We start from the raw sequence: 25,398 nt of genomic DNA, 5'->3' as shown, positions 1-25,398 counted from the left end.
CTCCCTTTATAGCATTCGACCGGGCCTAAACCGGAACAGTTACCCCGGACAACCCACTGAACCCAGTTTTGACGGTGAACGTAACTGTAGTAAACAATACTGAGTTACAGTTATTAATTTGACTATAAAGTTTATTAAATTAGCAATAATTAGCCTTGACTTAATTCAAAAAGAAACGTTTCTTACATTCTCAAAACAATGATATGAACAAGAAGAGAAGAAGTAAATCAGAATACACATAATAATATAGAAGCAATAATGAGCAAGAGCTGGGAGAGCAAGCAAAATGATAAATAACAATTAATAATAATAATAATCAGTGAAAAGTTACGAGTTTTCAGTTAATTATTAAATGGCCAGATTAGCGTAAAACCCTCACGATTTTTCTTGACAAGCGGACGAGGAACGTTCTCTGACTGACAGTCAAGCTGACGGTACTTTCCAGAGACACTGAATGGGACAGGATTAGCAACATTGACCTTTATAGTATGACCATACTTTCTATGAAGAGAGAGAGAGAGAGAGCGAAAATATGCTTTTAAAAATAATATTAAAAATCAAAAATTAGCTGTAATTTCCAGCTCCTACACCCATAGAGGTCTCAAAAGGGTCCCAGCTATTAATCAGTGGCTATAATCTACTATGAACAAGGGAATCAAACAGCAAACATCACAAGACATCAACACAATCCTGATATGTGTACTATCACAGTACACACTCAAAGAAGATGAAAGGAGCATAAAGTTACACAAAATACAAACACATGAATGGGGAGAAACAGTTCCCAAGAGAGAAGATACCATTGAAGTAATGCTATCTATAAAAACTCAGCAAGAGCTATGCAAATACAATGGGTAACTAAAGAAATGTAGGAGTAATGGAAGGAGGGGACAGAGTCTAGACCAACCACCACAATAGAGTAGAGTATTAGTTCTATACCAGAACACCAAGACTGTACTAACTAGAGGAGGGACAGTGTCTCTTAAGCCAGCCTCCTTTATCTCCTCCCCACATGCTTTAAGGAACATAAACAATTAAAAAGGATATCTCATTTACTAACAATAATACAATGAGAGATAACAATACAAAACTCCCTCTATAGCTGATATCAATGCACACACACATACAAATACACACACACCCTCTCTCTCTCTCTCTCTGCTTTCACTTATCGCCACAAGAATTCAACATTAATAGTAAATATAAACCTCACAATCATACAAGGGATACTCATTAAATCCCCTTTGCCTCTTCCTCATCAAAATACTACACAACACAATAAGGAAATGCCAGAAATACAACAATAGTTTCATTGAATATATGATCTTCACTCATTGTCATGACACATTGTAAAAAATACATACCACATCCATTGATCATAATCATTATCTAAAGGCATTATTAGGTGATGATAATACTCACTAACCTTTTACATGTTTGATACAAGACAGCACATAGCTCAGGGACTCTACTCTCACCATTTGGTGCAATAATGTAACAGAGCAAGTCACTGCCTCCATGGAGGTGAACAATGAAGCCCTGGTTGTTCTCCGGAGTCACTGAAATCCCTTCAACGTCTTGGAGTGGTATAGGAGTCTTCTTGCGCTGGAAGCCTTTGTTTGGGTCCAATTTAAACATGTGATTGTCAGAGATCAATATTGCTCTGTGTTGTACACGACCTCTTTTGTTGACCTGTATATACATGTACATATACACATGAGTATAGTGTATGTGTATGTGAGTGTGTGCGTGGAATATGAGGAGGAGAGAAAGAGAGAGAGAGAGACAGAAAGAGAAACATGTCACAAATCATCAGTCAAGCTAATAATTCCCATACAATAGAACAAAGACATCAAAAATGGGGGAGAGCCAAAATTTTAGTTGTCAAAGGTGTAGCAGACATACCTGCTTTTGATCAAAATAACAATTGGCATGCAGTATCTCTCTCATGCATATATGTACATGCATGCATGCATAGATGACATAAAAATTGATTAAAGAGTAAAATAATTAGAACACAAAGTGTAGCATTACATGTCAATAGCCTTAAGCTTTGAGTGAAGCCCTAGTTGAAATACATCAAGGCAAAGGAAATCTGATAATAGATATCAGGAGAGGAGGTTGTTTGGCAAACATCAAAGGCTCTTAGAATAACGAAAAACTATGACAAGGAGTGCTACCCAGATTACATGATGCTGCAAGCAAGCTTTTGAAACATAACTTCCTGTTAGACTTGACAAAGTAAAACATACGTCATTGCCAGTGTCTGGCCTAACATTAGATTAATAACAATAAGACAAATGAAGCTATACATACAATCAGTATACACAAGTCACTCCATATACAAACACAGTACTGTAGTAATAGACATAAAGAAACATACTGTTTGAATAGTAAAGCTTGTTATACGATCCCAAACACTTGTAAGTCATTATGAGACAATGAAGTAAAGGGAACAGATGTAATACATGTCTAGTGAGGTAGTTCCTGTGTCTAAGAGCTTAATCTATGAGCTATATATAATCCATAATTGTTCTATTAATAGAAGTAAGGTCTGAAGTGCTAGAATCCCCACAATGCAATTATATGGATATCTTACTGGGTACTATAACCAGTAAAACCTTCTATTTGATATATATTTACTACTAGTCATTAAATGAGTCATGCACACAGGCAGGATGCAAGTTGTAACCTTGACAACCTCAGCAGTCTAATACCCAGCTGCTAACTTCAATGGAGCATGTATCAGATTATTAACCTCATAGACAAACCATCAAAGGAAATGACTCATTGCTCCCCATGACAACTGCAGTGGTATGTACAGTCTGGGCTGGGGGTTTTAAAAATCATAAATCTAGTGGAATTATAGTGTCATTAGAGCTTAGTTAAAGAAGTGTTAACGACAATGTTATGGCTTCAAGATCAAGAGGTCAAGTCAAGCAAGGGTTGAGCCTACATACAGTCCCCTTGATGAAAGAAAGTTCATAACTTCAATAATAATTTAATTTTAACTGCCAATCAAAGGCAATTTAAAGCATTGGATTACTACTGTGTGACTGTTGGGAGAGTCAATAGGTTAAGATTGTATGAGGAAATAGAGTTGAGAATTGTTAGCAAGCAAGAGTGACACAGGACACCTGAGAGGCACACCTGAGCTGATGAGACAGCAATCACTACAGACTGCAATAGTCTGTGTTTATCTGCTGAACATGCATATGTACATCATCAATATAATTATGCTTGTATGGTGCATGTGAATGATGAGTATAGTCCATAATAACACATGCTTCTTCCTATATACATTACAGTAGTATAGCTCACTTTCATTACTTCACAAGAGTATAAAACTTTCTCAAACCCGTGAGAGCGTTGAAGATGAACAAGTGATGTATTGAATATAGCAGTTCGGGAGTTCTCCTCCTAACAAAACGAGAGAGAGAGAGAGAGAGAGAGAGAGAGAGAGAGAGAGAGAGAGAGAGAGAGAGAGAGAGAGAGAGAGGAGGAACAAAGAAGGGATATACATGGGAGTGATAAAGGCCGAACAACACTAATTACAAGCTACACAATTTGCAAAGTAACAAACTCACAGGTCTAGCCAAATAGTTCCCATGCCATTTTCTCTGCAGCCCCCAGTTGGGTCTCCTGTTCTGCAACACGTCGTAAGCAACACACTTCAACTGAACTGCAGGACGATCCTGTACAGGGACTTTCCTTAGGATAAACTCTGCCCTCCACCTTTATTGAAAGAGAGAGAGAGAGAGATTTCAAAACATTTCATGATTAAAATGCATGGAATTAAATATTCTAATTGGATTTTTAATGTAAAGTCTGGCACACTAGAATGGAATGACAAACTTAAAATGAGTGATGCATACTCCCTCATGGAAATCTACACGTGTTCAGTAGCCAAGGAATGAATTATTGTAACTTTGCTCAATCGTTTTAACACAAAGAATGCCCAAATGCAACAATACAGCAACTACAGTGCATATGAATATGATTCTAATGACAAGAGCATGACCAGTTGAGTCGAGCCGTCAATTACAACTCTGGAAATTATTATTTAATAAAAATACTCATTGATCTAAAGCGGTACACATGTACAATGACAAGGAGGTTAATAGTCAAAGGCGGACAAAAGCATATTTGTAGTAGCAGTGGAATGACAGCCAATAACCATAGTAACTAGACTAAAAGTGAGCTCTATGAATATCATCAATATCACACTATTATTGTAAAATGTATATAGCCTATAATTTTTGATAGTAGATGGGGGAGAAAGAGAGGGAAGGATAGGGAGAGGATAGATATGATTACAACAAGGGAATTGGTTACTTTGTGAAGTATAACAAGATAGGCAAAGCAATCCGGTATAATTCTCCTTAAAATAAAGACTATGGACACCTCAATCTGTGGAACACACACAATTAGTGAATGATACCGGAGCATATCGTGTTGAATCGCTTCTGCTGCTTCTTGTGTGTTCAGCTCACGGAGTGTATCCAGTTACATTGTCCCAGGACTGGATTGTATAACAAATCGTACTGTTATTACAAATTATTTTTTCAATTAAATGCCTCGTTGAATATGGAATAGGATCAAAACCTCAAATCTTTAATATTACTTAGGCAAAGCTTGAGCAGAGCAGTGTAGTATTGTGCGCTTTAGTATTAAAATATTCTGTGAAAGCATGATTCACAAATGATACTTTTTAAAGCTGGATTAGTACATTATACCAGTACCCCAAAACAAAAATAATAATAATAATAATAATAAGAGTCGTTGTTATTTAACATCCTGGCGGCCATTTCTGGCAGACTAATAAAGCAAAGGCATTGAACTGATGTCCTTCCCAGTAATAAATACGAGCTTGCCAATGACAAACAAACAAATACATGACCAATCGTGCATAGTCAATACAGCACTGTATAGTAACTGATGACAATGGAATAACAATACCAGGCACAACAAAGCAAAAAAACGTCAAGTGATGTGAACTGTTTATGAGATGAATGGAATAAGATATAAAGGAAAGGAGGCAACTGATAATATTTCAGTAGAATCTTTATTACGAGGATACACAAGAAATACATGTATCTGGATATGAATCACGTACACTCATTCTTAATATACATGTATGTACATGTATACTATCTGTGTGTGCATACGTCATAATATATACATGGTAATTTATAATTATGCATATCAATGCATGATAGTAGAGCGAAGGGGTAGCACTGAGAAGAGGAGGAGTGATTAATATTATTAATAATACAGAGCCTTATATTGCAATGGAGATAGAGATCAAAGCTAAAGCTAATAATGAACCTCATTCCCCTCTCACTCCTAATCACACAATCATGCACACACACACACATACATACATGTAAGATATCCCAACATGGACACACATATCCTTTTCAAAATAACGTTTGAATACAGCTCCCCCCACGTATTCTCTACTCTATCTCTCCCTCCTTCTTCTATGTCTTAATTCCCTCATGATTGACCAATACTTACAACGCAATGACATGTACAGTAATTGAGTAACAGAAACTCTCCCTATAATTACTTCCATAGATACACAAAGGGATGTAATACAACTAGCAGTGCAGTTTTATTGCTAATTGAGGACATCCTAGTATTGGTCAGAGTGCAATTTTCAATGTCACTGCAATGATGTAGATGCATATGTAAAACCAAAATATGTTGTAATGCAGGAACTGAATCATGCAATACGAAGCACCAGGTGACAGGTGTACAGTATATTAACTCAATGAGGAAATTACAGTACATGATGAAGGGACTCAATATAGTGTGCAATGTATGTGTACACTCAGTATTAGAGGGTGATGATCTTATATGAACAGCCAGGAACTATCAATGAGAATGATGCAACTAGCCATCTGGAAGGCAATAAGTAATGGTGTGCTAATAATAGATCAGAGAGTCTGAGACTTGAGGAAGTCAGTAGATGTTCATGAGAATGAAGCCAGAGAGTATAGGACTGATCAGAGAGACTGATGATGATGCAAAAGATCAATAGATAATTAATGAGAGAGAGAGCGTGTGTGTGTGTGTGTGTGACAGTCAGCATGAAGCACCAGTTATGATGATGCAACTAAGAGAGAGGGTCAAAACAAACCTATATTAGAATTACATATGTACTTGACTGCATATGACATAAGTGCTAATACTATTATACACATTGACTAATAGGCACAAAGCAGTTTATATATGAAATGATGTATTGGTAGTACTTCTCATGCACACCTGTAGCTCCACCAGCTGCTCATACATGAAGTCACATGACTTCAAAGCAGTGCCTATACTAACATGTGTCATACAGGACTTCATATACCGGTAAGCATGTTTACTGTCAGTACATATAGAGAGATTGTTTCTAGTAAAAGGAGAAGTAGAGAGAGATAAGAGAGAAAGCTTATAAAAACACTGATAGATAAACTGGCTTATATAACCAGACTGGTACGCATAGTATAGACTATAGTTAATATTATATTCATCTATAGTCCATACATTCGATAGCCTAATCTATACTCTTGTGTATAAGGATAGGGTAACTGTAAAAACAGGAGTACATATAAATAGAATAGGAGGAGAGTATAGAGTTATATTATTAAGAAAAGGGCAGTAGTCTACTGTGTATAGTACCTATGTACACATAGAGCTAATTAGGTAAACAGCATGAAGGTGTTTGAGATCCCTACCCTTGGTTTCCCATATGCTAAGAAAACTGAGACAGGAATCTGTGGAGCCTTGCCTACCCACTCATTTGAAGAGTATTTATAAACAAAAGGATAGAGTGTGTGTACTTATGGGAACACACAGTGAGGGAAACGAGGAGGAGAGAGAGAGGAAAGAAAGAGAAGAGAGAGGGAAAGAGAGAAGACATTTAATGAGGAAAAGAAGATAAAGAGGAAAGAGCGAGAGAGAGAGAGCGGAGATATAGATAAGAGAGGAAAGAAAAGAAAACAGAAGCCAAAAAGAGAGAGTATGTGAGAGCTCACACGGACACACTAAACCTCATTGACATACATTTACCACATGGACTAATCCATGAACCAAATACTCTAATCCTTATCATAATTTAATAGCAAAATGGACTATAATGCCGATAACATCCTCAATCCAGTCTCACAGGGCAGCCATTAAGTCAACAGTGTGGGTTACATCCCATTAGGTCTCCATTAGATGAACCCTAACAATAGGAGGGGCTGGTCTCACCAAAAGAAATAAACAAAGCCAGGTGCAGTGTAAATACTGAGAGACCAGGCACACCTCAAACCAATAGCACAGACATACTGAATAACAATTGTGTACCACACACAAAGAGAGAGAGAGAGAGATCATTTTAAAGGGGGAACATTAATGGCCTGAAGAGCCACCTTATTACTAAGCTGTAAATCTACAAGGACAAACAAAAGCCAAACCAGACAATCCAATATAATTCACAATATCCATATAAAGACGAGTGTCAATGAGTGATAATGACCCAGTACAAAATCTATTATTGGTCCAGCTGCCAAAGAAAAGTGACATTAAAGAGAGAGGGAGGGAGAAGGAGAACAAGAGACAGATATATGTGTTATGATATACATATATCCCACAATGATGACATGCAAATGTAGCATACATGGCTACTGCTGTTTACATTAATTGGCATGTACTGATACATGTACTACAGCACTCCCCAAGTGTTTTCATTCCTAGTAACAATAATGACTGGATGGCTGGAGCAGGGAGAAATCATATCAAAAGTGAATGATATCATCATGATAACAGTCTATACCCACTCCTCCCCCACCTCCTACCCTCCATTCTGTTCCATTCCTCCATTTAAACTACAAAGCCAATGGTAAAGGCATATAATCCTATATATACTGCTCATATATATATACACACACATTAATCATTATTATTATTATTATTATGACAATTATATGCATCAGTAATCGTCACATGTTCATAGAATATCAAAAATTCCTCCTACACCCACTCAACATGCAGCTACATTGAATCCATTCTAAATCAAAGGAAGGATATACTGTACAAGGAAAAAGCAATTAATCAGCTTGAACTTTAATATGATTAGAGTGATTTCTCTGTTTATAATCAAAGAGGCTTATTCATTGGGTCACAGATACAGGAAACTCTTATTATGAATCTAGTTATACCACCATTGGATCCCTATCAGTGTAGCAGAGGTGAAAAACACACCCTCAGTTTGAAACTTGAGTCTATTAAATGGATAATCCCCTAACAGACCTCTCCCCTCTCTCTCTCTCTCCATTTAGCAGCTGTCACCTCAAATAATTCCATTATAACAATAATCACTATATTATTAATACTGGATACCTGACTGTCTGAAGGCTATAATTCTAATTATAAAATCTCAGTCCAGCTGGTCCGGTCTTCTTAATGACTTTAATATCAATTAATACTGGCCCACTGTTGTGGACCAGCTGCTGGGCGTACCGCCAAATTACTCCCCAGGCCAGGGAGCAGTAATTAATACTAATTAATAGGAATGAGGGCCAAGTGTGCATACTATAGAGTCACGTTTAAAGTGTACATGCATCTACACAGGCAGCATGTGCCTATGTTCTTTTTAGTACTACTTAATGCAAAAAATGTATTTAAGGGACATTTTAGTCGCCTTACCCAACTGTCCAGGATTAGGAAATGGTGTTATGGATTTTTCTTGTAAAACAATTAGGAAATGTAAAGGTACATGAGAATACATGTACACGTACACGAATATGAACAAGTTGGTACATTGCTATATTACATTATTCAGGCTTTCCCTTTAAGCATGCTAAAGCATGAGCTTAGTGAGCTGACAAGCATTACAATACAGTACAAGGCATTTGGAGCAACTTTAAAAATTCGTAAAAAATCAAATTTTGATTTGAATCAATTTAAATTTTCTACACAACATAATAAAATTATAAAAGTGGGGAATTCTCTCGGAGCCATTTTTGGCGAAATTTGACCAAATACCTTGTGCTATATAGCACAGGGATTTCGATGCAATTGTTGAGCAACTTTAAATCCACTAACAATTAAGAGCCAGCATATAAGCACTATGCCAAAATCCTGTGGGAAACCCTGCCTAACTGTAAGGATTAGGAAGTTACTTATTCTTGTAAAACAACTAAGAAATGTAAAGGTATAATGTACATGAGAATACATGTACACGTACACGTATATGAACAAGTATAGGTACATCACTCTAACATATAATCACCAAATATTACAAGCTATAGCTCCTTGACAAAATCAACAAAATCAAAAAGTAGTAATAATAATAATGATGATGATGATGATGATAAATAAATAAATAAATAAATAAATAGCTTCCCTAACAGAAGCTTTATACACGTAAAATAAAAACAAACAAACTTTGTAACTATTTATTTATTTATTTATTACACCTGGTCCATCCTTATTTGAAAAAAATCATTTTTATAGCCCGTAGTAATGAGGATGCTGGACACATTACAGCTAAAGGTGGAGTGCATTCCAGCAATGGCTCCATAATGAGAGGAGACTGGCATCCCCCACTATCAACAATCACATGCTCTCACTACAATTGGGTATGTCTGACATGCAGAGCATCTCTTTGATGAAACTTCTTATTGTACAACAATAAAGACAATAACTAGAAATTGATCTGCTTCATCGAGAAAAAGCAAAATGCCAATTATTTGTGAGAAAAAACAAATTCGGCCTCAGTCTAAGACCAGCACGAATCTAGCTATTATAAGATTATACTCTCACCATTATTAGTATTAGTATTATACAGTATAATGTAGCAGTACTATATTGTATGCTACTATTAAGTACATGTACTTGTTGTTCATTAAATAATTGACAGGATTTGAGGCATGTCTCTTCCTCTCATTACATATCCTTGATATTCCTGATATGTCTTTGAAGTAAGTAGCAGATGATACAAGTACATGCTGTTAGTAGCAGATGATATATACAAGTAGATGAATGTAAGCAGTGCGGCAATACAGACACTTAGGCTTGTAATGTACAACATAACATGAATAGCTTTAATACCTCCCTACAGTAGAGTTGCATGCATGACTTAACCAGAGGACAAATATATACACAAAATACAAAGATTTAACTTGCAAGAACACACACACACACAAACAAAATATGCTTACAGAAACAGCCAAACATGTATGTGCATACACTGAAAAACAAGTACATAAAATTTTTTTAAAAGACACAAACAGGTCCATACATAGAGTAGACACACACATGCTGAATCATTCATAAAGAATCAAAGGAAGAAAACAGAGAGTGACAACAACATTACATCATCAGACCGTTATCAGGCATAAGTTGACCGATAGATGCAAACCAATACACTAGCTATTTACATATTGGAATAATAATGGTAACCCAATAGTCTGTGTCTATACACCAGAAAATGAATATCAGTCACATATGAGGTTTGTTTTTTAGCTACAGATAATGATTAATGTTAATAATAACTAATAAACAGCAGCCACTGGATTATACAAAACTCATATAGACACCCCTAGCTCTGTTCAACACACACACACACACACACACAATAAAGTGTATTGCCTACAGTCGATAATAGAAAGTGATAAAAATAAGCAAACTGGGGGCCTGGCCTGACCAGTAATTCAATAATAAGCAGTATAGCCATTGGAAAGGTACAAGTATGTACAATACATGCACGAGTTAGTGTCTGTGTACAACTGGGCATGTGTGGTGGAATATGGGTACATAAGACAAAACTGGACTCATTATTGTTGTATTTCATTACATATTAAGTTTTACTGATCTAATACTTGAATTTGGCTCATGGAGTAATTAATGCAATTAAAAAAATTTTTTCTAGCCCAATTAAAAAGGCATGGGCATATAACTTATCTATAGTCTATGTACTTCTTTTGCATATTTTATTATGGTAATATGGTTACTATTACATTAATGAATAACTTCCTCCTAGAACTTGAGGTGTAAATCCCCTTGTTGGAGTATAGTGTTACCAGTTTTTACCAGGTGGTATATAGTGTATATACATAGTGCTGTTGTATCATTAAAACTTATCAGGAATGAAGGCCCACCATAACAACATGATAAAACAAAACCACCTCCTTCTTACTACAATGAAGGAGGGCAAAGCTTATTCTAAAAAGACAGTGTATATCTACTGCACAGTGACCTCCTCTTTCAAAATTGATAAAAATGATAATCCCCTAGCTACTATTGATGACTGAAGTTTTTGTTGTTGCTTTGCAATTTTAACTACATATATACATCTACATGTATTAGCAATGCATTTCAAAATAATTTATTATTAAGATTCGCTTTAATGTCAATCTTAGCAGATGTCATTGGAGCAGGAGATTTCCATGAAAGTATATAACCGTCACCACAACCATGTCTTAATAATGTAATTTCATGGCGCATATACTGGAGTGGATTCTGTACTACACTACAGTACAGTATAATATGAAGGGAGAGTATCTTAACAAAAGGATATTGGAGAGAGCTATAGTGATGGCTATCAAGCCAATGTACACCACCTTATCCAAGCCAAGTACACATATCATTAACCACTGGATGAGATCATACTATAATAAGACTGTATTGTGCCAGGAAACAAAAAACTGTGTACTACACATACAGTTGATGCTATTAACATATTGGATCCCCCTAGTAGAGTGCAGTGCTCCAGTATTGTGACCTATCACCTTGTATTGTAGACTACTGGGGAGATACTGTATACCATATATAGCTACACTTTCTATTTTTATAGTTGAGAGGATCATAATAATTATGACTAGACTAAAGACATCACACATGTAACAGTTAGCATAAGTTCGTCTTGGCCTCTTTCTCATTCTCATACATGCATATAATGATCATAATTAGCAACACAGGGCATGGTGCCTATCTATAATGGACAAGATGTAGGTCTCCTTTATTTGGAGGTGCTTGCTATAAAGAAGCTCTACTATACCGTGGCTGAAAGGATCATACTACTCTATATTCCCACTCTATCACATCATATATGAGAGGTCACAATATTATGAACCAATGAATAATGAGTATATATACTAGCAGTCATCATAAGAGTGGACCATAGTAGCTGATAATCATTGAGTAACTGACCTTCCGTGTATATCTTTAAGGAAACTGACACACTGCTGGAGGACTGGGGGAGGATCGGGCCACACTATACTCTTACCAAGATCAGGAAGAGAACGAACATTACTGGAGAAAAAAAGAGAAAGGGGAGAGAGAGGGAGAGAGAGAGAGAGTGAGAGCAATTTTGAGAGAGAGAGAGGAATAACATGAATTTTACATGTAAACACATCTCAATCTATACATGCTGCTATGGTAACAGTGATGACCTGGAGATAAATGACCATGAGAAAGAGGCCATGAGCCAAAAAATAACGTACATTAATTGACAAACAAAAAACGACAATAAACAAAAACAGCTTACACAACCTGGAGCAACCAGCACACTCATTACGAGTGAACTTAAAACTGGTTGACTCGCACAAACAATAACAATATCCAATAAAATAATGACACTTGTACGTGTACATGAAGCGTACCCATGCATGTAGTCAACTTTTCTAATATCCTCCTGTCTAGTCACACTAAAGAGTACTATAGTAACAGTCTGAGACACAATAACAAGGAAATATTGACAGATTCACATAGAGTCTAATGATGATGATGATGAGGCCCGTGTATTATATACATGTACATGTAGATAGAGCTTTAAGAGATATTGTACATGTACATGTAATGCATGTGTACATGCATGTATCCCTAATGAATGACTGTCTATCAATGTAAATATATATGACCCACACATGTATATACATGTATACACACAAATAATTATACATGTACATGTAAATTATAATCTAAATGCATGTACATGCAGGCATGTAAACATATTATTATTGTATTTACTAGCATGGGGGGAACATGTGAAAAGGAAGTACGATGATAGACTGATAATCATATGTGCCTATAAGTCTGGTAAACAGGTCAGAAGAATGGGTGGGAATAGCTGGCTCAAATAAAAACTAAGTGTTTAGGTAGAAGAGGGTACTAAGTAAACTAGACTCACTCATTCTCATGCCCTGACACCTCAAGAAAGGATAGAACACCCACTGTATTGTAACTCATGAATATATACATAAATATACTTACAAACAACATAATATAAAACTAAAAATAATAATTTAATGATTTGTTGGAATTGCTCGTTAAGAAAAAGAAATCGTACAAAATGAGAGAAATCAAGCACGTACTATAGCTGGTATTAATAAATAAAATAATAATTATTATAACGATAATTTAGGAGTTTCGGTTTATTTTCTATTTATGGCATACATGCACAACATAATGTACACAGTGCATATAATCATCATCATAATTCATAAAATGCCTTAATAATCATGTAGGGAGACACAAGTGACATTGACAGTAGAGTACTGCCTGTCTGCCACAAATTCCCACAATGATACTATGAGCATAATGAGTACTAGCTAGACTACTGGACTACATGCAGTCACACCCAGCAAGCATACATACTCCTGACAGCACCCAAACACAACTACAATAAAATATGTGCATATAATAATATAATAATAATATCAATGTACATTTATAATATACTAAAGGTGTACAAATATGTATGCATGAGCTAAATTTTTTTTAGTGTAAAAAGGGTGTGTGCTGCACACATGGACACAGTAGGGAGAAATTAGCATAATTGTCACGTACATGTACATGCATGAGAGCATGCAAGCACACTACATGTATATATCCTATAGTACATGATGCAGAGTCATTATATAGACATTAGAGACAGAGTTAGGTGTGTCAGAGGATTGAGGATTAGCTGTTCATGTACATGTACATACGTTAATGGTACAATTGTACATAACGAGTTGTAATGCTTCTCTCTCTCTCCCTCTCTCTCTTTCCTCAGAGCAGAGTTGTACTAGTACATGAGGGAGGGCTAGGTGTGACACTGTTCAGTCAATCATTCGCACGAAACGATGCAAAGGAGTGACAGGATCATAACAATACGTGGGAGAGAGAGAGGGAAATGAGATGAGAGATGAAATATACTTTAATCCCAGTACATGCTGTACAAGTGCTAGTCCCTTATTTATTTTATTTATTTATTTATTTTATTATTTATTTATTTATTATAGAAAGGAGACAGAGGGGAAAAGTGGGAGAGAGTAAAAGTGATGATGGCTTGGCTTAATTATTACCTGAAGAGTTCCACCAGAGAGCAAATGAAAACTCTTAGTTTGTACCTCCTGAAGTAAGTGAGGATGACTTGCTTAGCATTTGTCTTACGGATACGATTGCGAACCAGAAAACCGCGAGTGTACTAGAAAAAATAAAATAATTATAATAATTTATAATATCTGCATGCATGCATGAAATTTTTGCCATTTAGCTATTATAATACAAGTACAGTACATATACATATGGTCTTGCATTATAAAAATTGCCCCCAAGAGCCTTTGATATCTGTTACATACACAAGATACAGATGGGCTATGCTGAAAGTTTAAAGGTGATTCCGTTGTGCTAGGGCAAGGAGAGCGGAGATGAGATCAGTTTGATTGCTTTATTGAACAGGCCAATAATAACAATAATAATAAACATTCCCAGTAACAAATCATAACACTACATGTATCAGCAAGAGAAATACAGGCAATATGACGGTAGGATATCATATATGTACTATTCTGGGTGCCATAATTAAGGAAACTTATAACGTACACATTGAGAGCAATTAAGATTTATACATGTAACAATTAATGCATCTACATGTACATGTACATGTACATGTACACTCCTCTGAATGATTAACATATAGAATTATAAATTATATCATATTTAAAATGGTTACACTCGTGTAATAGGAGCAGTCCCTACTAGTGGGTCCTACTAATTGGAATAATAAACTTAAAAATATACAGCAATAAAATAGTCATTAATAAAAATAAAATAATGACATAATACGATATAATGATGAATTAATGTACAATGTGCTAGTACTGTAGTAGCTTTTTAATCACATGCTCTCATTAAAAATGTGTGCAGACACAATCAAACATTAAAATGAAAAACCAAAAAATGAATATTAAGATTAATGTGCACAGTATTATAGGCATAGAGTGTACAAATAACACATATCATATTACCCAGGTGCATATCTGTACCAATGTAACGTGATATGAATGCAAATGCATACACACAACAACAAACAGAACAAACATAGACACACACATACAATAATGTAATATTTATTTGTAAAAAGAATAAAAGAAAGAGAAAGAGGGAGGGAGGGATTGGGGGAGAGAGAGAGAAAATTAAGAGGAGGAAAAAGGGGAAGAGTGAAGGAGAGAGAGAGAGAGAGAGAGAGAAGTAGAAGAGGTAAATAAAGATCACAGAAAAACAGGATAAGAGAACAAAGAGAAAAGGATATTAGGAGGATGAGATAGAAAATGAGAAAATGAAGAGAATGAGATCAAATGGGATAAGGAAGATTCCATGATGACGTATGTACATAATGTCACACACACAATGACACAATGATCGACGCATGTACTGTACATGTACATGCACTGCTTTGTGTCCGTGTGAAGAGTAAACAGCAAACAACAATATTGACATATCAGAGGAACACAAACGCACACACACAAGAGGTCGAAAACAAGCCATTATTAAAGCTACTGAGACACATGCGACTAAAATCAAAGCAAATATCACACATACTCTCTATACTAATTAAACAAGTCCAGCTGACATGGGTTATATGCCAGCTGTAAAATTAATAAATTCAATAGTCTAGCGTATCGATTCACCCACACAGGCTGTGTGTGTTAGAAATGAGCATTAATTAATTTAAAGCTGATATCTACTGGGGACCATAACCACACGATAAATAATAAAGAGATAATACACGCTAACAGTACAGGATGTGTGGAGTTGGGGATGGGGGAGAGATGGTAATCAAATATAAACCAACGACCACAAACCAGCAAAATAATAAACAATGTGAGGAGTTCATCTTGAAGGAGTGTAACATGAATAATAATGAGAGAGAGAGGGGGGGGAGGGAGAGAGAGGGAGAGAGAGAGAGAGTGAAAGAGAGAGAGGGGGGAGGGAGGGAGGGAGAGAGAGAGAGAGAGGGGGAGAGAGAGGGGGAGAGAGAGGGGGGGAGGGAGGGAGAGTGAGAGATGAGAGGACATGCTGCTCCAGTTCTCATATTCATGTACAGGTACTCAATGTGCTACACATTATTAAGTAAACATGGTAACTGTACTGGGCCAGACAGCACTAATGGACATGCTCCATTCAATGTCTTCGTGTTTTGTCTTAAAGGTTGAATGGCTATACTCTCCCTCCCTCCTCCACTGCCTCCCCGACCACATCCCGCATGAGACTACCCGTCTCCCCTCAACTCCCTCTCTTCCTGTTTTCAAGTCTCTACAAGACATACTGTTAGCCATTTTTAATCCTTTTACATGCATAAAGGGACAATCAATAAAGAGACATAATGTTAGCAGCTAGTTCTTCTATTATACAAGAATATAATTACATGTACATGTACATGGTAGTAAAATGAAGGTGGGGCTATGTTGTACATGTACACATACAAATTAATAATCTGTAAAATTCTATTGGTAGCTACATGCACATATGCTACATATAATAGAGTTATAGGCAATATTAATCATTTCACACTCGCGTGAGTATAATTCCTTTTACAGACATGATGGTGATTGTACACATATTTTTGTTGAAATTAAATTTAAAAGTCATTCCATAATAGCGTTCCAATGCGCCAGAGGATACATATACAATTACAACAGACACACAAAGCCCGGAATCCATACATTCCACAAGACAATCAAATATACATACAAGAACAATAATAATGTATCCCTGATATAGTCTTCCTTCCTCTGACTCCCTCTCCCTCCCACATCAAGACTAATCCATTGTGTTATGCAGTGTCACGTATACTCTCAAATAGCTGGAACACAGACTAGATTAAACAAGCCATTGTGTTGTTCATCAACATGACTGTCTCTCTCATTCTTAAGGAATGCAAAGTGAAGGAGTGAAAGTGACAAAGAGAGGGACACCATTCCTTTGTAGTCATTATTTCAGTAAAGCGAAGCTCACGTTACAATCTTCATATATGTACACACATGCTCCTTCCAATAATCACGCACCAACAGACGCACGCACTAAAACATGACAGGAGCATTGATGTACATGTACAGTGTATATGCATGTCAATACATGTCCATAACATTAGGTAATTTTGAAGAATAAAATTTGTAAAAAAATACTTAAAATTTATACCCTCTTCCTTTTATAACATTAATGGGTCTGATCAATATTAATTAACATGACTATATAAAATTAATGAAAATAATAATAATAATAATAATAATAATAATAATAAGGTGCTACTAATATTACTTTTATTTCTTAATTATTACCTTTTGGAGGATGACAACTATCCTTGGTATGGCATCAAGCCTCCTTCTCTCCAGGCTAGTTAGGGTCTGAGGGCTGCGTATGAATATCTTGGTCTTTGGTAGCTCGGGTGTAGTAAGCAAGCTTGACCTGATCCAATATAGCAGCAGTGGCTTGCTGGATGGAGCCATTGTAGGACGGCCATGTTGCTGGACTCAGTACTTTATAGCTATAGAGATACACCAAACATTATTTATTATGTAAAGGAGAGATGAAAGGAGAGAGAAAGAGAGAGAAAGAGAGAGAGAGAGGAAAACAAGAGATGGAAGGAGAGAGGGGGAGAGGAAAAAATATTTCATTAATTTACCGTCCCACAAATCTCTCGTAAGGTTGTCTATTAGCAAAACCAGCTCTTCTCACACGAACATTCTCCAACAAACCGAGATAACTGACCTGGAGCAAAAACACGTACATAGTGTTTTTAATAATGGCATGTGGGCAGTGGTTTGTCTTACTTGATGCCTCACTCTCTCAACATTGAATGCAACTGGCGACTTTAACTCATTTGGTTTGATGCAACGAACATAGAATGGATCCTACAGTAATAACAGTATAACCATGATACATAATACATGTCATGTACATACGTGCACACCAATATATTTTTAAAAATAAATATTAATTTATTTGATTTTTCTCACTTTAGTCTTCAGATTAGCCACGAGGGCTATCATTGATTCTTTAAAGATGGTTCCGGTTGACTTTGGTCGTTTGGTTACCTCGGTAACAGCCTGGGACCCCTCTGGCCACATGTCACGCAATATAGCATGCTTACTAATAAATAATAATAATAATAATAATAATAATAATAATAATAATTAATAAATAAATAATAATAATAACTGTCATAACTGAAAAATTGGGAATTATCATAAAAATGATAAAGGGTATACTGTAAGCGTGATACCAACAATGCAATAGTGTTTAATATTAATTCCAAAATGAAACAAAAATACTAACAACAATAACAATACATGCATGAGTTACATGTACATGTACTTTCGACATGTACTGCATCTACATGTACATGCATAACGTACATTTAATTGTTTATACAATCAGTAGCTCCCAAATAAAGGAAATTTATTTTCACTTACATATACAGTGTACATCAATTTAATAATCATGACCATAGAGATGTATGTAAAGCATTAATGGGCAAGCCTATAAGCAATTAAGCATGTCCTTATAAGATACAGTAAACCTTGAAGCAATGAAACACATGATGCCAATACTTATACAAATTACAGCTCAGAACTTGGAAGGAATTCACATCAATGTGATGATTGTAAATGTAGATTGTTTATCTGCTTTCTTAACCTGGAGACATTGTGACCAGACCCACTTTCAATGAAGATTAGATTACTTATAACAGTTAGACTTTTAGTTTAAATAAATAAATAATAATGTAGTGAAGACTAATGTTCTCCTACTTCTACCACAATTCTATAATTTTATTTTAACAATAAAATGTTTTTTATAAGCCGCAGGAGCTATGTTGTACATGTAGTCAATTCGGCCAAAGTTGGCCCAAGCTCTTAAATGGAATCAAAAATAAAATTAAAATAAAATAAAAACATTATTATCAGTAAATAATGAGAGAATAAATACACAACTGATGAGTGGGCGAGAGAAAGAAAATATAATTTTAAAATCCTGCTAAGAATAATATAATAATTACACACCCTCGCACTCAATTGTAAAAAATAAATAAAGTGATGAAAAATAAAATAAAATAAAAAAATTAATAAAATAAAATAAATAAATAAAATAAAATATAATAAATAAATGCAATAAAATCAAGCTAACCTGTTATATAGAAGACGCTTGAAGTCCTGGAAGACAGGATCCTTGTTCTTATCAATGAAGGCAGTGATGGTGTAGGTGACATTACCGGCATAATGCTTTATCAGGAACTGCTCATCTCTCTGTAGCTCTTTATTAGTAGGATTGACCTGAGAGGAGGAGAGAGGGAGGGAGGGAGAGAGGGAGGGAGAGAGGGGGAGGGAGAGGGAGAGAGGGAGGGAGGGAGGGAGGGAGGGAGGGAGGGAGGGAGGGAGGGAGGGAGGGAGGGAGGGAGGGAGAGATGGGGAGAGAGAGAGGGAGGAAGGGAGGGAGGGAGGGAGGGAGGGAGGGAGAGAGGGAGGGAGGGAGGGAGGGAGGGAAAGGGAGAAAGACAGAAGACAGGATGATAATATACATGTATATATGTGCATACTTGTCTTGAACTGTAGTGTTCATGAGATTTGTACTTTTCATCCATGGCATGAAGAAAATGCTAAATGAATAATAAAAATAATATAATTATTAAAAAATTATTATCACAGCATGCATACATGTACATGTATAAAGTGTTTCGATACATTATTTTTAATTCTATTTTATTTCGTTTCTTACTTTGTCTGTGACAGTTCCAACCATAAAGCAAGCTTCATCTAGTAAAGCAATAATGCCAGAGTGAGGCTGTTCAACCAAGTCACAAATGATTTTATTATTGAAATATTCAATCTATAAAAAGAGAATAACTTGTAATTATCAGCTAAGAGATATGATCAAAAACACATCAAACTTTAATTACTACATGCATATTATTGATGCTGGGATACTAGAGCCTAATTCCATCAGAACTTTTTCAATTTCCTGTACTATAGCCCATGGTTTTTTCTAAAAAATGGCTCCAAAATCACCCTCAATTTTTATTACATTTTCTGATACATATTGATGTCCTTATGCTATGTAGAAAGTTTGAGCTGATTCCGACTTAAATTTTTCGAGTTACGACCATTTAAAAAAAAGAGCCAAAATCTGAAAAATACCCTGTACTATAGCCCATGGTTTTTTCCAAAAAATGGCTCCGAAATCACCCTCAATTTTTATTACATTTTTTGATACATATTGATGTCCTTATGCTATGTAGAAAGTTTGAGCTGATTCCGACTTAAATTTTTCAAGTTACGGCCATTTTAAAAAACGAGCCAAAATCTGAAAAATACCCTGTACTATAGCCCATGGTTTTTTTCTAAAAAATGGCTCCAAAATCACCCCCCAATTTTTATTACATTTTTTGATACATATTAATGTCCTTATGACATGTAGAAAGTTTGAGCTGATTCCAACTTAAATTTTTCAAGTTACGGCCATTTTAAAAAACGAGCCAAAATCTGAAAAATACCCTGTACTATAGCCCATGGTTTTTTTCTAAAAAATGGCTCCAAAATCAGCCCCCAATTTTTATTACATTTTTTGATACATATTAATGTCCTTATGACATGTAGAAAGTTTGAGCTGATTCCAACTTAAATTTTTCAAGTTACGGCCATTTAAAAAAACGAGCCAAAATCTGAAAAATACCACGTACTATAGCCCATGGTTTTCTCCAAAATATGACTCAAAAATCACCCCATAATTCTATTACATTTTCTGATACATAATAATGTCCTTATGCTACGTAAAAAGTTTGAGCTGATTCCAATCAAAATTTTTCAAGCTACAAGTACAATTATAAAAGTCTTTTTAACACACTAACTCATAAAACTGTCCTCATTCTCAATCAGAACTTACATGGACCCACTCGATCCCTTCCCTCTTGTACTCCTCCTGCTCTTGCTTGAGGACCAACTCAATAAAGAGCTGCTGGAGCTTCTCATTACAATAATTAATGCAAAGCTGCTCAAAGGAATTATTATCAAATATCTCAAACCCGTAAATATCAAGGACTCCAATGACAGTGCTGTCGTGCTTCCGAGTTATATTGACGCCAAGTTTGTCATTAATGTAACGGACTATCCATGTGAAGAGACGATCGTACATTGCCTAGAACAGAATAACAATAATAATTTAATACACAATTATATAGACGAACATGTACATGTACATATACATACAATACATTTATGTGTAGTGCTTTATCTTCTATTGTTCATGCTCAGTAAACTATCAAGATGGCTACCTTCGAAAATGGCTACCTTGGCTCAAGTGTACCTTATTATACCATAGAAGTGGAATATATTTTACTGCATTTATTATTTAATTTTTAAATCTTCAATTTTACAATTTACACGTGAGCAACTACATGTACATGTATAAATAAATTTAACTGGTTAATTTTTAATTTTATTTTTCCTGTCATTGTAAAATTAAAGTCACCTTCAAATATTTCCCTTCTATGGTATACATACATTTATTTATGAGTAATGAGTACCTTAGCAAATGCATCTCTGCTATAATAAGCTTGATCAGAAGAGTGTCTCTTAGACACGACCTCCATACGACTAGCAATGACACGAGAGACCAGGGCTCCTTCAAGGTTCTGTGGGTCGACAGCTAGGAGGCTGGATATGGTCTGGACCAGGTCGGGGGAAGTAATGACAGCACCTTCAACACCATCAATATCCTCATCACGAAACTGGAGATTGCCCTATTTCAGATATACATATGTATGAATAATAGTACAGTATATAAAAGTAACTTTGAATATTTACGTGTATATATACTGGCAAAATATTTTTTTTCAAATTTCACATTTTTAGCTACATTGTACATGCATGTTGCAAAAATTATAATCATAAAATCTGCATCTTCATTGCCAGCCCTCATGCAAGATTTGCAAAAATATTTAACCACAGAAATATAACTGGTACATGATGTATATATTACCGGATAGTGGGAAATTTTGGATGGAATTAAATTTGGTAAAATGGCATTTTGATAGTGATAGTAATTTGCCATAATAAAAACCTAGCTGCTATTTTGAGCCATTATACGCATGCTCAATGGCATGTGGCCACAAATTCACCAAATTAAAATCCGCCAATCACCTAAAATTTAGCAATTCGCCAAATTTTACTCCATCCAAAATTTCCTGCTATATGGTATATTTCTTTCATGAATTTCCTTACAAGATGGAGTATTGATGCTATCAGTTTCCAGATGGTTTCAATCTCGTTCACCGTAAGACCAAGAATCTTCAGAGCATTACGGACATTATCAAAATCCTTCTTATCATTCAACGAGTCAACCTAACAACAACAAAATGAATAAATAAATCAAGAAATAAATAAATCAATAAATAAATAAAAATTCATTACTTTGTGGGCGTCACCCTGATTAATGTAGTGATAACATTTGGGATCTTTCAACAAGGAGAGGGTTGTTAATTGTGCGGGGGCGGCACCAGATATTAACTGATAGAAAATGTGAAAGTTTCTCTCTCCCAACTGCTGGTGGATGACGCGAGACTATAATATAAATAAAGCAATATAATTTTTAATGATTGTCAAGTCTCAATTTTGCATAAAAATTTTACCTTCTCGAGGAGATAGTTTTCAATATGGCCGCCGGTCGGGTCGCCTTTGAAGTCAAAATTGATGTCCATGTACTTTCCGAATCGAGACGAGTTATCGTTCCTGTTTGTCTTAGCATTACCAAACGCTTCCATGATCTGATTGGACCTTATCAGCATGTTAGTGACTCTGAGAGGAATGAGAATACAGAGGAGTAACGTTATCATGCATTGCTATACTCACATACTCCTAATTATTGTAAGATATTGCTATCATGTGTCATTACAATTACTAATTTTGATTAAAGCAAGATAATACGTTACATATTTTACACATAATTTAATATTCCATTATAGTATAAAAATCACACAAATAAATATAAAGATGTTGTAGGTTATCAAAGTGCATGCATAGTCAGCTATGTGTGTATATATACATGTGTATACATGCATGCACAATAAGTAAATTTACAATAAAATAACATGTTACTATAGCTCCATACCTTTCAATTTCAGCTCTTTGAGAGCGATTTGTTATCTCGCATATATAACGCATAATAATCTTGCTAGCCTCTGTCTTTCCAGCACCACTTTCACCTAAAGAGAGAAAAGGAGTGGTAATATAAGAATAGGAGAAGATGGAGGGAAATGGTCATGATGCATACATTAGTTTTACCTAAGGAGCAGATCATGTCATCAAGGGGAGAAATCCCACACATACAAAATAACACCAGTGAGAATAACTTAATCCCTTACTCTCTCCTTACTCCCTTACCAACAAACACACACACACACAAATACAGAGAGAGAGGAGAGAGAGGGAGAGAGAGAGAGAGAGAGAGAGAGAGGGAGGGAGAGAGAGAGAGAGAGAGGGAGGGAGAGAAAGAGAGAGGGAGGGAGAGAGAGAGAGAGAGAGGGAGGGGAGAGAGAGAGAGAGAGAGAGAGAGAGAGAGAGAGAGAGAGAGAGAGAGAGAGAGAGAGAGAGAGAGAGAGAGAGTGAAATATCTAAAACTCCCCTCTTCTCTCAACTGACAAGAGAAATATAAACAACAATAAATAATAACAACAACAGTTTGGTGTGAATTTGTGTCTGAACACATCAAAAACATTGGGACAACAGGTGCACAGCATAACTTCCTAACTTTCTCTCATTTTTACAATAATTTACTCCAAACCACAGGAACTTGGCAAGATAGAATATGGCTACAACTCCATAGTACATGTGCAGTACATAGGAAAATGGGTGTGCTTTATCATCAAACAATAAATATAGCAGAGACAATTATGAGCATTTACTTACAAGTACTTTATTGCATCATTACATGCACTAACAAGCAAACAAATGGTATAAATTGAATAAAATGCCAATTTAAGACTTGTGGGTCATATAATTACATGTACATGCATACCTCCCCTCCATATTGAGACTAGGCTAATAGGCGGGAGAGGACAAACAAGAAACAGCTGGGCATGAACAGGATCATGGAGACGTGTACATTATTAAACGCAAAATCATGAAGTACGTGTGGCTATAGAGATATGACTAAAATAGGTAAGAAAGCTACATGGGACATTAGCCAGGCAGTATGAGGTGTTGGCTTACTATTAGGATAAGAAGCCAATGAGGGAATGGTAAGTGTTTGACCACATGAGAGTGAGACTGGATTGTATGTGCATACAAAATAATGAGTGTATATGTGAATGCTAATTATTAGTATAAGAAAGAGAGAGAAAGCATACAAAGTATGTGACTGGAGGAAGGAGAAATTATATGTATACATGAAAGCTGATGGAAGCTACACATAAACAACAGGAGGGGCAAAGAAAGACCATACACATAAAAAACAAGTACCAAAGACAAGACAAAAAGTATGCAAAATAGCAAAATAAATATTGATAAAGATACCACTTTAGTACTCCCATGTAGTAATTATTATCATCATCAATAGTCCCTCCCTCCCTCCATGTCCACATCATACCTGATATGACAATACAGCTGTTGTGCCCTGTTCTCTTCATGTTACGATAGACGGCATCAGAGAGGGCGAATATGTGCGGCTCCCTCTCGTACATCTCTCTCCCTTTGTAATCCTGTATGTACTGTCTGTCGTATATGTTCATCGGGCGATAAGGATTCACGGACACGACTACTTCACCAATGTAAGTGTATATCTTTCCTTTCTTGAAGCGTAACTGGAGGTTGTTCATGAAGGTAGACATTGAGATGTCATCGAGGAGAACGAAATCGTTCTTGCCCACTTCTTCAGCATTATAGCCAGCCATTGTTGGCAGTGGGTGATAGATAAGCCTGCAGAGAGGAAGCAGGCATAAAACATTGGCAAATGATGACAATACAAACCTTTACAGCTGGAAACAATGGAGATAAAAGAGGATAAGGTTTAGAGTGCTACAGTCGGCAATAAAAGTGGAGTTGCTAGTCTAGTTCTCAGCTGGTAGCTCTACAAAAGAAAACAAAACAGCTCGTTAGCTCCCTC

The 25,398-nt window shown here is 35.9% G+C and overlaps 1 protein-coding gene across 1 annotated transcript; it reads right to left on the bottom strand.

The window, feature by feature from the left end:
- Nucleotides 1-130: 130 nt before the first annotated feature.
- Nucleotides 131-25,355, bottom strand: LOC100637110 (unconventional myosin-Id-like). The gene is given in 22 exon segments (XM_019995219.1): nucleotides 131-501; nucleotides 1,427-1,692; nucleotides 3,322-3,420; nucleotides 3,588-3,735; nucleotides 12,190-12,291; nucleotides 14,328-14,449; nucleotides 17,586-17,705; nucleotides 17,707-17,791; nucleotides 17,930-18,015; nucleotides 18,078-18,158; nucleotides 18,264-18,396; nucleotides 19,432-19,577; nucleotides 19,841-19,900; nucleotides 20,020-20,130; nucleotides 21,184-21,435; nucleotides 21,824-22,039; nucleotides 22,521-22,640; nucleotides 22,710-22,859; nucleotides 22,928-23,093; nucleotides 23,407-23,500; nucleotides 24,883-25,211; nucleotides 25,263-25,355. Coding segments are annotated over 21 exon segments (3,021 nt in total). The 5' UTR covers nucleotides 25,187-25,211; nucleotides 25,263-25,355; the 3' UTR covers nucleotides 131-341.
- Nucleotides 25,356-25,398: the final 43 nt, after the last annotated feature.

The sequence above is a fragment of the Amphimedon queenslandica genome, unplaced genomic scaffold (assembly GCF_000090795.2).
Source record: "Amphimedon queenslandica unplaced genomic scaffold, v1.1 AMPQUscaffold_13520, whole genome shotgun sequence".
NCBI lineage: Eukaryota > Metazoa > Porifera > Demospongiae > Haplosclerida > Niphatidae > Amphimedon > Amphimedon queenslandica.
This window is presented reverse-complemented; position numbering and strand designations above follow the sequence as displayed.